The 14,412-nt window shown below is 50.4% G+C and overlaps 1 protein-coding gene across 2 annotated transcripts in view; it reads left to right on the top strand.

Moving 5' to 3' along the window:
- Positions 1-8,233: 8,233 nt before the first annotated feature.
- LOC133409620 (cytochrome P450 26C1) overlaps positions 8,234-14,412 on the top strand; it is a 17,830-nt gene continuing 11,651 nt past the window's right edge. The window contains exons 1-3 of one of the 2 annotated variants that reach the window (XM_061689888.1): positions 8,234-8,247; positions 9,896-10,247; positions 12,321-12,545. In XM_061689888.1, coding sequence (XP_061545872.1) covers positions 10,041-10,247; positions 12,321-12,545 — 432 coding nt within the window. In that variant the 5' untranslated portion in view covers positions 8,234-8,247; positions 9,896-10,040. Of the gene's footprint in view, positions 8,248-9,854; positions 10,248-12,320; positions 12,546-14,412 lie in introns of those variants that run through there. The other variant, XM_061689887.1, reaches the window with a different exon arrangement.

The following is a 14,412-nucleotide window of genomic DNA, read 5'->3' as shown; positions in this document are numbered from 1 at the left end:
AGGAGCCGCGGGGCGGGAGGCGGCGTGGCTCGCTTTGATTGACATGTCAGCGTATCCTTTGAAAGCTTTCATCGCGCTCGGCCGACGACGTCTTTTCAAAAGTCCGCCTCGGCGTGAGGGTTCGAAGGTCGTAGACCGCTTTCTGTAGCCGATGCCGCCGCCCCCCGAACGCGCGAGCGACGCATCGGGCAGCGGCGCCGAGCCGTCGAGACGCGGAATCGTCACGACTCGGCCGCGTTCTCCTGGACTCCGCTTTCATCGCCGGCACGCGGATAATCGGACGGTTCTAGAGGCTCCTACGGGGTCCGACGTGGTTCTGTTTGGATCTTTCGGAGAGTTCTTCCCAACCGGCGTGCTGCGAGAGACCTGCGGGAAATTAGTCCACTTTGCTTCATCGGTCAGAAAACAATTCTTGACGAACTACAAATCAAGTATCTTTGTTCATCTATCGATGCCGGCAACGTATCGCGACAAGCAGAACCCAAAAATGAAATCTTCCGCTGGGTGGCAGAGGTTATACAAAAAAACTTCATTTCAACACGTAATGCTTTCTTTTTATTGACTTGCTCTTATTTTGAAATTCCCGGCCCTACTTTTATTTAGTACATGAGAAAACACACAGTTGCGCTCATATATGTTTGATTAGCCAGGCAGAATTTGTAAGATGGGTCCAACTCGTGTTATTTGAATGGGATTCAAATTAAACGCTCAAGCATTTCAGAAAAGCATTATCATTCAACAAATGAATGAATGAATGATGGTTGTTGTTCAGTCATCAGTCACATTAAAAAAAAAAAAACATTTCAGAAATTCTGCCAGGTTATGCAAACTTATGAGCACAACTGTGCATACACGCAGTCCTACGTAGCCCTGTCATATTGGAATGAAAGTGTAGGCTACACCTTTTTTATAAAAAAAAAAAAAAAAAAAAACGAGGTGGCGGTGGCATTTTGGAATGAAAGTGTACAGCTTTTTCATAACCTCAAGGTGGCGGCACACATTTATAATTGTTTTTTTCTTTCCATTTGCCCCTATACCTATGTATAATGCGCACTATTGACTTTTGACACATTTTTTTTGTTGGGGGGGGGGGGGGGGGAATCCGCATTATACACGAGAAATTAGGGTCTGCCCAAATAGGCTCAATCTCCTGTTTTTCACAAATCGATATTATTGGTCCGTCCCCACGTCGTCTGTTATTTTTATGCATTATGAACCCATTTCTAGTGTTGAAGATATCAACAAATCTATCTGTCTGAGAAGTGTTATAAAACTCTTTGTGTTATAAACCTCTTTGTCAAGTCGTGGGTGCCGTGCGGGATTATATCGCCTCGAGATGGAAGGTTTTCATATTTCGGAGACACTAACGAGTACAAATAGCTGGGCTGCATCCACACGCTGTTCTGTTCAAAGCGGATGGCCGCAATGCTCGCTGCAGCGCCGAGCGAACGGCCGCCAAGTGCGGCGGATTCGTTTTCTCAATACTGCCGATAACTGCGAACTTCTTGAACGAACACGCGGGCATATACTGCCGATAAGGGCTTTCGGGGTTTGTTTCCCCCCCATTTTGACAAAAAAGAAAAAACTCGATTTACATTTGAATTTTTTAGAAATCCGCAAATGGGCGAATCGATTCACCTATTTGCGAAGCGCGAGTATGTGGGGGGGGGTATACATATTTTAAACATTTCCTGAAAAGTCGTCATTTTGCCCGACAGCGGCGAATTGTAAAACTGTGAAATGTCGCAATGTGGTTCCTACGACGACGCTTCCGCTCGGGCCTGGCTTAGCGCGAGAGATGCAACAATGAGTCGGTTCATCCGCAACTCATCAATCGTCAAATTAACTGACAACTATTTTGATCATTGATGAAAGGTTTTTGAGACCTTGTTTCACTTCAAATTGTCCAAATCCTCGCCATTTTAGCCTCTCAACAGTAAATATTGTCACATTTCGGTCGTCCGCATGAAAGCAGACTGATTGCCTTTGTATTATATTCGCGAATATCCGCTTTTACTTCGGAAAACAATGACCAACACTTCTGCCGATTGTCTGATGTTACAGGAACTGAATCGTCACCAATTTTCTCAATCAAAAGATGGAAGGTAAAACGTGTTGTTTTTATCTGATCGAATGGTAATATTCCATATTTTCTCCAACATTCCCATGCATTGAAAAAACAGCAAAAACAATCGACCCATCCAGTCCGCCTGTTCCCGAACTTCTTGTTGTGCGTTTCCTTCAACGAGTAGCTTTTTTGTTTGCTTTTTTGGGTTTTGTTTTGAACGACCAATCAAGTGACATGATGTCAACCGTGCGGTAGCGCACTGGTCCTCAGACCTCCCCAAATATTTGGCTCTTCTCCATAATGACCAAAAGCACATTTTGAATCGAAGTCACTGCGACGTGATTCAATTGGAGGAAAAGACAAACGTGTCATTGAGATGCAACGATTAGTTGATGAATCGACGACCGTTTTGATCATGGGTTCATCTTTTCGAGATCCGGTTGAACGTCACGTTCTCGAAATGACTTTCTGACCGATGTTACGGACCGAACCGGGAACTGAATCGGAATCCGTTTATGTTGATGTCAATTTCCTGGTTTTCATGTCCTGGTTTTTAATAAAAGGATGGACATTTTGAAAATGTTTTCTTTGACTGATTGATTGAAAAAAATGATTGAGATATTAACCGATGATCAAAATAATCGTCAGTTGCAGCCCTATTGTAAAGTAAAGTTAAATAAATGGTGAAAAACATTCCCTTCCGCAGGAATAACGGCAAATGTATAGTGTTGTACTTCAACGTTAAATACAACTTTCAAAAAGTTCTGGACTTGGAAAGTAAAAAGGTCGTGTACCTGATTTAAAAAAAAAAAAAAAAAAGCTTGCTACATCGCGACAAGCTTCATTCTAATATGTTTGACTTTTTGCATGTTTTCAATATTGAACATTTGATTTGTATTGAATTGAGGGATTCTTCGTGGTACTCAGCAAACTAAATCAAAGTATTGATTTTCGTCACAAATACCCAAAGGAATTATAAAATGCGCAACATTTTTGTTCTGGTTGTTGAAGGGTTAAGGGGCGCGTGTAAAGGCTTGGATTCCAGCTCACCAATAGAAACGTCCGCGGCGCTCAATGAGCTAATTGCTCAATTTTGGGCTGGAAACATGCAAAAGTCGCACGTCGGAGCGCTCGTAAGTTGCCAGAGGAGCCGACGGCGAGACGTTTTCTGACCTTTATTGCGCCGAAGCACATCTTTTACATTCCGACCATCTCATGGCGTGCCACCGAACAAAATATTTGATTAATACTCACTTGTCTTCGTTATTCTGCCTTCTAGTGGACGAGCATTGAACTGTCGCTAGCGTAGCTCGACCAACAAAGAGGCGTTATTTGCAGTTAATCAAATGCATTTTTTTATTTTCAGGCCAATTCAGTGAAATTGGATTATTTCACACAGAACACCGAAGACATCGCGAACCCGACAAGTGTGTGCGTGCGTGCGTCTGTGTGTGAGGATATGCCCCCCCCACACACACACACATTTCAGTGTAACTTTAGCTGAAGTCACAATAGTCGTTTTGTGTGTTCATGTTTCCTCCAAATGTAAACGGTAAACACGACCGATCCCACGTCACTCACTCGTCTGTCTGCGTGCGTGCGTGCGTGTGTGTGTGTGTGCGCAACAGGCGGTCCGTGCGTGCGTCTTCAGGGCAATATGGACGCACTTCCTTCCCCTAAAGGACACGTCCTCTCTTCTTTGTTTACTCCGACACACGCACGCTCAGGTGGGCGGCGAGAGGTCACGTCCTCCCAGCAGGTATGTGCGCCCCGAGGCCAGAGCGCGTCAGCGTGACCGCGCCACAAAACAATCCGGCGCGTCGCGACGCACACAGCAAACATAACGCGTCCAAATAATCGTGCGATTATGGCCTTCCGATGAAGTCTCAGGCTCCCCCCCCCCCCAAAATCCCACTTCTAGTTTGAATCAACTTTTTCTTCTTCATTGACAGAAAAAGCAAATGACAACGACGTTATTCAATTCAGTTTTGCTTTTTGTTCTCTTCTGGGTTTGGTTTCATTTCTCCAGATACCAAAGAAGCTCCATTCAAATAAAAAGTAATCATTCCAAGCATTCATTTGTATCAGCTTCCACAGAACCAATGGAATTTTGTTTTTAAATAAATGGAGGAAGAGACGGGCCAAAGTTTCTGTTTCCTCCCTCATCAAATCGCACAAACGGCAACGCTACGCGCCGCGTCGCCTCTTTTACGATCACTGGGCTTCATCTGGTCAAATGGAACCCTGTCGGAGAGGCGGAAGCGGAAACCGCGTCACCGGTCGAAGCGGTCGGATACACTCGTTACCGTGGCGACGACGAGAACAATGCGCCGCGCCAATGTATTGTTTCCGTGCGCGGGGGGACAAAATGAGGAAAAATGGGTGGCGGTGGTCAGCGGAGCTCGGGAGATTCCGTTCATTCGAGGATCGCTTGAGGTACGTTCGCGTACTCTCGATACGATACGGCTCGCGAGCGGGCAACAAAACCAGTAGCGCGCTATTGCGAGCGCCGGCCATTGCGCGGAAACATGCCGGCGTCCCGACCGTGCTCTCACGTTTCAGTAAACGTCGGTTTTGTGCGCGGGAATAAATGTTAAACAATCCGCAATCCTATCGGTCGACGTCGAGGTGTCGCTGATATGTCACGCTACACGCAAGAGATCCCAAAAATCAAAGTTGCTCGACTTGATTTCGGCCATCGGAGGGCCAAATCGGCGGCGGTGGATTATGTCACGCTCCGAGAAGTTTTGTCCTTCCCGACAAAATCTGGGAAGGGAAAAGCCCGCCGGCGTACTCAAAATTCCCGATGCGGCCCTCGCCGAAACCTCGGTTCTCGACTGGGTGGTGGCACTCCTCATTTTGCGTGAGGAGTGCAAAATTTGCTCAAAATAAAAAAACTAAATTCGGGAAGGCCACGCGTCAGTATCGATGCGACAAACATCGGCCCGCTTCCACGGAGGACGGCAGATGTCGGCCGAGATATTTGTCAGTTCGTTCGAATTGATTAACTGTTGCGCCTCAAGCGCTTTATGTCAACGGCAATCTTAACGAATGAAGAATTGCCATTTGCATCCGCACGGCCGAGGCCACGCGAATCTCTTTGCCGCTTCCTACCTCGACGAGGTCGGCGGCGACGCATCGGGGCCACGCGCGCGTTTCTCGGACTCCCGACGCGAACCCTTCGAGCTGCGAGTCGTCCGCGCTCGGGCCGGGAGAACAAGCGTCTCTTTGACGGGCCGGAGGCGAACGCGACGGCGGCGCCCCGCCGGCGGGGGTCGCGACCCCGAGCCGCGGCCCGAACGCGATCCGTCCGGCCGGCGAGCCGCGGGGGGGGGCTCGGCCCGAAAGCTGAGGAAGCGCGCGGCGCTCGGGGACGCCCCCGGGGCCCGGGCGGCGCGTCTCGACTCGCTGGCCGCTTTTGTGGACGCCGAACGTTACGCGCTTCTCGCGTCGGGCGCGGTGAGAGTGTCGGCGAATGTTCGTCTCCAGCGAACGTCGCATCATCGATTTGCGAGCGAACGCCGCATCTGCGTAGGGGCCGACATGACTCGCGCGCGACCGATCAGGATTTTTGTGAAGCCTGTTCCGAAAGTTGGCAGAATAAAATTCCCATAAATGGTGAATTTCAAGTCATGACTTCTTTTTTGGGTCATTTACAATGAAAAAGAATTACAGGCAGAACATTTGACTGTTTTACAATACTTTGTAAAACAGTCAACACAATACTTACAATGTTTGTTTTCATGTTATTCTCTGCGTCTTCGGTGGTAACGTGTTGGTGTGTTTGAAAAAATGTGAAAAGGGCACTGAAAGAAAGAAAGAAAGAAAGAAAGAAAGAAAGAAAGAAAGAAAGAAAGAAAGAAAGAAAGAAAGAAAGAACGGCGCAACTTAGACAAGGAAGTCAGGCAGGATTTCGAAATCAAGGCCCAAACGTGGCCGGCGTCCGGCGGCGTCCCCCGGGAGCGAGCGCCAACGTTCTCCCGCCGTGCGGAATGCGAAGCTTCCGGGAAGGCCGGCGTAACGGAGCCCGGCGCCCGCTTCCGTCGCCGAGTGACGAGCGCGCCCCCGACCGCCGGCTCTTAACGAGACAGGGAGTCGGGCGGCTCGAGAGGCGCAGAGGGCGGCGTCGACGGATGTCGGAGCGTCCCAGCGTTTCCCGCGGCCGTAAATTGGACTCGAGTCTCCCGTTACTTGAGAATAGGAGGACTCAAGTCAAAGTCAAAAGTCGTCCACCGAATCGTGACTCGAATTAGAGGCTCAGGTTTACACGAAAAGAAAATACTCCAGTCCGAAGTAACCACCGATATTCTTGACCCTTAGTCGAAGATATCAGAACATCTCGAATTCACCGCCGCGGCTCCCGGTCGGCTTTCGAAGAGACTTTCGAGTTCCGCTAGCGTTTCCGATCTTCCTCGCGCTTGGTTTTTTGGGTCATTTTTGGAAGCTGACATGTTTTTGTTTTTCACGTCTTTTTGCCGATCATGTGACGCACGTTGACTGACCTCGTGTATGAAATGCGCTCGATACAAATAAAGTCACTCGAGAGTCGCGGTGACTCTTCTTTGTTTGCGTTTGTCGGCAATTTATTATACTGCCCCCTGGCGGCCGAGGCGGGCACACCAGAAGGAGAGGCGCAATTCATTGAATTGAAGCATTCAATCAATTTTATGTACTATAGAGTGCTATTTCCTGATCAAAAAACACAAACACAGCTCTCTTTTTTTTTTTTTTTTTTTTTTTTGTGGGGGGGGGGGGCAGACCAGAACAGAATAATGGCTCTTCCATTCACGTGTGTGTGTGTGTGAGATGCCGCCCGAGGCCGACGGCAGACACGCATCGTCCCGCGTTGACGTTACGACGCACGCGCTCCGTGTGGCTCCGAAAGGTCAGAGGTGACCCGGCGCAGCCTCCGACCATGTCATCCGGGCGCGCTCGACGTCCGTCCCGCGTGCTCGTGTGACCTCGAAGCCATTCCTGGGATCTGCTCCCCACGTGCGCGTGCCTTTTGCTGTCGTGGATGCGAAGAAGACGAGGATGAAGAACACGACGACACAATTGGTAAAAGTATTTGAAGCCGAACAGAAGTTCGGCTAAAAAAGTACGCAGGTAATAGTAGAAGTACTCGTTCAACAATCGTACTTCAAAAAGTTTGTCTTTTCTTCTTTCTGTTTTTTGTTTTTTTTGTTTGTTTTTGGGGGGGAGAAACCGCTGCACTCGGCGGCCTCGCGCTGACCCGTTCGCTCGGGCTTCGGGAGCTTCGCCGGAGCTGTTTTGGAACACACACCTCCGGAAAAGAAAAGCGCCGGACCCCGGACTGTTGACTCAGTATCGGAATGGGAATCATCTTCATTTGCCGAGTACGTCCCCCGAAGACACACGAGGGATTTGTCTCCGGTAGTCGGAGCCGCTCGAGTACGACAGCACAACGTCCCGACTCCGTTGGGATCGGGCTCGGACAACTCGTCCGATGACATTTCCTTGATGTTTCGTCATTTCCAACCGACGCATCGACAGGGATATTGATTGTTTCCTCCCAAAAGGTGGAGGAAAACCATGTGTTTTGGGGAACTAACCGCATAAACTGAGAACGAAAACGTGAGGGAATGTCAACGAAGAACAAAAAACGTGTTTGTGCATGTGAGAAGTAGGGTAGCGTGTTGACCTAACGACAAGCGAGCACAATTCATGAACGAGGACAATATGGCTCCATATGACGAGCAGATGAGCGAACGCTCCAAAACGAGGAGAGAAAACTGTTCAAAAGCCAAATGTTCTTTTACGCATTCGCAAGTGAAACCGCGAGTCGCACCTTTCCCGCATCTCAAACCGACTGGTGGAGGTCAAGGTCAAATTTGGAAAAATAGGTCACGGAAGGGCACACGACCGCAGAGAGCCAATCGCGAGCGTCGGCAGAAGTGACGCGTGCGCCTACTTCCCCCCCCCAAAAAGCCAAACACAATTGGAGTTTGGGGTAAGCGAGTGACTTCCCACCGCTGCGTGATGACGTCACGGAGGTCCAAAGACTCAGCGAGTCTGCGGTGCTCTTTTTCCTTTTTTTCCTCGGAGTTCTCACGCCGCCTACTGACGTCACCGGCGAAGGTGGGTCGGCTATAAAAAGGCGCGCGCGTCCGTCCGTCACTTTGCTTCCACTTCGCGCTCGTCGAGACTTCAGCTTGGAGGTGAGCACGCGCACGCACACGCACACGCGCACGGCGGATTCCGATGCACTTTGTGCGCGGCCGGGGGAAGCGCGCGGGGGGTTCGAACTTCGGCCGCAGACCCGCGAGCCGCGACCGGAGCGGACCGGCCGGCGCGCGTCGACGGCTCACGCACCCGCTCGCGGCGCGGCGCGTGCTCGTCGCGGGGTGTCCGATGAGACGCTCGCGCGCATCTGCCGAAATGGGAAGTCACAATGGAGGGACTACTTTTTCTTCACCGATGTCGCCTCTCCGTATTTTGCCGACGACTTTTCATTACACTGAGAAAAACGCGCTTTATTTTCCCTCGCACGTGATTCAAAGGTGCGAACCTGAACAAATAACACACACCTCACGTGCGCGTTCCAGTTGAGGCCATTCGACGGACCTTTTGGGTTTCAGCGTACTTTTGAAACCTCTCATCACTTTGACAAACAGGCTCGTTATGTTTTTTCGACCTTGACGAATGACGTCAAAAAGACGTCAATCGAGAGAGGGAAAGTCGCATGCAATGTTCAACGCAACCATTTTTAGCAACTCTCTACACTGAAAAGAAAACAAAAAAGACTCCTTTGAATCGACTTCATATAATCGTGTTCATCGGTTGCACGGGAGGAAAATGTGGTCAAATGAGCTTTTTTTGCGGGGGGGGGGGGTCATTTGAGCACACTTTCGTCACGTGCGGCCGACGGACACGTTGAAATCAAGTCCATCCATCGGACGCCGCTTTCTACAGCGTACCCTGAAGAAAGAAGTCCTTTGAACGGACTTCATTCGAACGTGTCCGTCGGCCGCACGTGACGAAAGTGCGCTCGACGGAAGTATTTTCTCGTCCTCTTCTCCTCACCGAGCTCCCGCTTGTAAAAGCGGCACAAAGGAAAGGTTGGATTTGTCAGCGGCGTATGTCGCACCTCTTCATGATTTCCAGGCCGCATGACCTTAAAAGTGTCTCCGAATTGATTTCTCAATGGAAAATACGATTGAAGCTATTAGATAGCATTAACGTCATCGCATTATGTCCCCGCGCTCCCCAAAAAGAGCTTCGAATCGACTCAATTGGAACACGCACGTCGGCCGCGCGGGATTCGAATGCGGTCGAACTGACGTCCTTTTCGAGGAGAGGCGACGATTACGTCGTTGAAGCGCGACCGATGTTCAAAGGAAGTCAATTCAAACGACTTTTTGCGCCGCGCTCGGCTCTGTAAAGCTACTTTTCAAAATGCATTGAACGCAACTGAGGAACCGAACTTCCGTGTCTGTTTTAATCTTGAACCAAAATGTCTGCTGCTTCACAGATTCAATTGACAGAAATCAAATAAATACGAAAGAGATCTGAATCTGTTTGTGCGTGCATCTGCCGTGCTGCCGGCAGATCGTTTTGTGCATTTAATTCCGTATTTCCGTTATTGTTGCGTGTTTGAATCTTGGTCTTAAGTTGTAAAAAGAAACAAGAATAGAAATCAGCAAAAATCCGCCTATTTTTTGCCCGATTTCTTCTTTTTGGGGGTCAGGGTTTTCTTTGTGCAGAGGGTTAGGGTTAGAACTGCCGAGAAAGCGGTCCGGCCGATTCATCGGTTGGGACGCTTCACACGATGAAAGTCAGTACTTTTGCCATCCGCGTGCGTGCAAGTGTGTGCAGGCGCATTCGTGACCCCGACCGGCCGAGACGAGACGAGACGAGACGAGACGAGAAGAAGAAGAAGAAGAAGAAGAAGCAGAAGCAGAAGCAGCAGAAGCCGCGCGAGCGTCGCCCACGCGTGCGTGCGGCCGCCGCCATGTTCCACGTGGCGCACTTGGGCGATCTGTGGGCGGCGACGGGCGCGTCGACGTGGCTGCCGTGCGCGCTCCTGGCGCTGGCGCTCACGCGTGCGCTGTGGGCTTTCCGGTGGAGGCTGACCAGGGACCCCCGCAACCCGCTGCCCCTGCCGGGGGGCTCCATGGGCTGGCCCGTGGTCGGCGAGACGCTCCACTGGCTGGTGCAGGTGAGCGCACGTTTCGCAACGGTGAGAGAAAAGAAAAGAGAGAAAACGAAGGATCATTTGGAGACAAAAATGGAATTGTCATCCGAGGCCTTTGTGAGGTGATTTCATTTGAGAGTACAAAACTCTATCTTTCGGTTCCAAATACCCGCGACTTCAAGTTTCGCGCCTTCAAATACAAACACTGTGATCGGCTATTCAACACACGTGTCAAAAAAACGCGAGCCCGATTTTCAAGAAATCTGAGCTTGTTTTGTTCAATGAGTTTCAACAAATGGGATTCAATCTTGAGATTTTGCTCATGTGCTTGTTCGGCATTCAAAACAGAGGGGAAAATGTGCTGTTATTTATTATTATATTTGGCAATCACATGATTTTAGCGCTCTGGCCGCTTTGCCATCAAAGGAGACGGTACGCAGCCCCTGAACTGCGTTGACCTTGACACGCCTGCGTAATGTTCGACTTTGTCACGACAAAAAGCAGTGGAATCAGGAAAGGAATCAAGCGCTTTTTGTCACACGACGCGCCGCTCATTCTTCAGGATAAGACACGACATACGGAGACGCCGTACGCGGCCGCTCGGCTCGGCTCGGCTCGGCTCGGCTCGGCTCCTCTCTCCGCTTGTCAGTACGGCAGTAATAGTAGTCGTTCTTTGCGGAGGATCGAGAAAAGACGTTTGTGAGAAAAGACGCCCGTTAAGTGTCGCTGTCGCTCTTCAGAGAGCCGTCGCTTAAACCATAACAACACTGCCACATAGATGCTAATTGTTAGCCTATATGTCCATTGAGTTTCATAGTGTATGTTAGCATGAAGCTAGCGGAGTCCCAGACCCAGACTAATTGGTGTCGAGGAAGTATACGGAAGCGATACCGGACATCTCGTTCGAGCGACGACGGGCCTCTCCTCGGGGAAGTCCGAGCTAACCTTTGTAGCGCCTTTCCTTCACCTTTGTTGAAAAGGTCACGGGGTCAAGGCGGGAGGAAAAGGGAGCTTCCTTTCCACCGTGGGAACAGGAATTTGACGCCGCTTTTCCCAACTGACGTGACGAAAGTGTTATTTTTTCCGAAGAACGGCTGGCAACAAATGTTCCCTCCATCAATGCGCGGTTGTCGTATTTTGTTGCCGACGGTCGCTTCGCTTTTGGCTTTTCAATTCGCCGCCCCCCCCCCCGTCGTCTCTCTTAAATGTCAACTTGTCCTTTTCTTACGGTTGAAATTTTGGAACGCGAAACTAACTCCGCATTATGACGCTGCCCACCGTTGTTTTCGTCAAAGACGCAACGATTCGGTTGACGCCCCTTTTTTCATGACGACAACTTGACGTGATTCTATTCTTTACGTTGGACTTTTGTCAAAAGGATGAAATGAATTCCAAATGATTGTTAAATCTAAAGGCGGCACGGTGACCGACCGGTTAGCACGTCCGCCTCGCGGTTCTGAGGACCGGGGTTCGATCCCCGGCCCCGCCCGTGCGGAGTTTGCGTGTCCTCCCCGGGCGCTCCGCTTTCCTCCGACATCCCAAAAACACGCGTGCTCGGTTGAGTGAAGACTCGTCAGCGTGAATGCGCGTGCGAACGGTCGTTCGTTTCTTTGTGCCCCGCGATTGGCCGGCGACCGGTTCGGGGTGTACCCCGCCTCTCGCCCGCTGCTCGGGCTCCAGGCTGAAAAGCGCCTGCCGCTGGCTAACCGTCAAATCGGCGGCTCACCTTCTCATATGTGCGAGCGTGCGGTATTTCACAACCCCGCCGCGGTCGCGAGCTCGCAGGCAACGTTTCCTCTGTTGAAGTGCAATGTTCATGTTACACGTTACCGTGATTGACGAGAAGAAATATACTTTTGGGTGTTCAACACTTCAGCCTGCTGCGTTGCGGTAGTTTTAATGTCGCTCACTATAGTGGTACGTGACGAGCTCGTACTTGTTATCAAACATTCGCGGCCCGTCGCTTCAAAGGCAATGATGAGCATTGACCGTTTTTGGCTATCGGCGACGGGGCTCGGTCCCCCCGTGAGTAGCCGATTCCAAAACGTCCGATGGGTGAACCCACGCTGACGCGTTTCGGTGCCGGCCGGTCCGCAGGGCTCCGACTTCCACGTCTGTCGCAGGCGGCGCCACGGCAACGTGTTTAAGACGCACCTCCTGGGCAAACCCGTCATCCGGGTGACGGGCGCCGAAAACATCCGCAAGATCCTGATGGGCGAGCACAGCCTGGTGTGCACGCAATGGCCGCAGAGCACGCGCATCATCCTGGGACCCAACACGCTCGTCAACTCCACCGGCGACGCCCACAAGAGGAAGAGGAAGGTAGGACATCTCCGAAAGGATCCTTTTTCAGCAAAACGTACATAATTTGTTCAAACAGCAGATTGAGCAGTCGTAGCGATATGGGAAAAATAGGAAATCCACCAAATTTGGACAGATGACGACGCCAGCGAAATGTCACATAGAAGTCTCGGGTCCGAACCGCGGGTGCCGCAGTTCATTCATTAATGAACCACTAATCGATTATCAAATGAATTGACAACTATTTTGATAATCGTTTGATCGTTTCGAGACCTTGTTTAACTTAGGCGGCTTCGTATCACCGCACGAGCGCGCGTCGTCGTCCTCGTCGTCCTCGTCGTGTCTCCGGACGAGACTCTTCACCCGCATTGCCCGCGAATGAATGCGCTCGGTGGCAGACTGCCCCCTGGGGGGCACGTGGCTTACCACCGGCGGGTGTGACTGAGGAGTGAATAAATGAAGCGTGCCGTTAATTGTTGTCCAATTGTTTCGACGGTAAACATTCTCTGATTTCCGCAATCCTCCGTGCATTTGCGAACATCTGCTTTTACTTTGGGAAACAACGATCAACATTATTGACCGCTTTTTGGACTGATGTTACAGATCGACCCAGGAAACGTATCATAACCAATTTATGGTGGCGCATTTTCTGTACTGTCGATTTGAACTAATTTGCTGCTTTTGAATAGAGGGATGGAATAAAAACAATAAATCTTCATTCGAATCATTGGAAAAAAACCAATCGACAGATGAATCGATGATTCGAATCATGGTTAGCTGCAGCTGCGTAGTCTTAACCTTCACGTCCGGAGCGAGGCCCGAGGAGGGACTGGGGCCAAAATCAAGCCAGTCGTGAATTGGGTTGCTAGGAAAGTCAGAAGTCACGTTGGGGATGTTGCGCTTTGGGCTGGACTGTCAGGATGAACCGAACATGCGCTGCGACCTTCCTTTGACCTCGTGTCAACGTTTGAATGCTCCTGTCCAAATGTTCAATCTTTCAGGACTTTGGGCAAAACGACTGCCGGCTGTTCTCCGACACGGAGCTGAAGGGCAAAACTCAGTCGGGGATCAGTTTGGAATCATTCACTCATTCCCTACTGCCCGATCACGATACAAGATTTTTGCCGGACTTTTTAATCGACAATATATTCCGCTCAATTGAATTTGTTTCAACGTTCCTCTTTATCACGCCGTTGACATTTTGACATCACGAGATCAACACGACGCCTAACGGTCGATCAACGGGAAGTGGCCACTGAGTGTCATCGGCAGCTCGCAACGGAGAGACCGGAAGAGTCACAGAAAGGCAATCAAGTAGATGTCCTTGGGAATGTTCACGGATCAAAGACCTGTTGGGAATTTTGCCGTTCAGGTCCTTGTTGTCGAACGGCAAGTTGTGCAAAAAGTACTGAAATACTCAACACGGCTAGCCTTTTACGCCGACGTATCGGCCGATAATTAGCATTTTACGCCGATCGGCTTTCATGTCATAAATCGCCGATCCGATCGATGACGCAAAAGACATTTACTCCGCGTCGCTGTCGCGTATGAATCCGAAAGCTAGTTGATTTTTAGCCTTGTTCCGCGTCTTGCGGCGGAGAACTGTAACTATCTGACGGCCAAGAACGTTTTTTCAGTCTTGTCGGCGCGGGACTATTTTTCGGTGTCTCGGACAAACGACACGTAGGTTATCTGCGGTCTGCGCACGACTGAAGAACGTCGCGGGGAACGTCATCGAGATGCTTGAACGCAACAAATTGGATCGGGCGCGAGGAGGAGCGTGCCGCGTTCGAGCGAGCGCACGAGTTTGTACAGTAAATGAACAAGTCGTGCAAGCAGACGCGTCGTGATCGGTTATCGATGGCGTCGAGCCTACTCGGCGACCTGC

This window comes from Phycodurus eques, chromosome 11 (assembly GCF_024500275.1).
Source record: "Phycodurus eques isolate BA_2022a chromosome 11, UOR_Pequ_1.1, whole genome shotgun sequence".
NCBI lineage: Eukaryota > Metazoa > Chordata > Actinopteri > Syngnathiformes > Syngnathidae > Phycodurus > Phycodurus eques.
The sequence above is the reverse complement of the archived record's forward strand: the minus strand, read 5'-3'. Positions and strand labels throughout refer to the sequence as shown.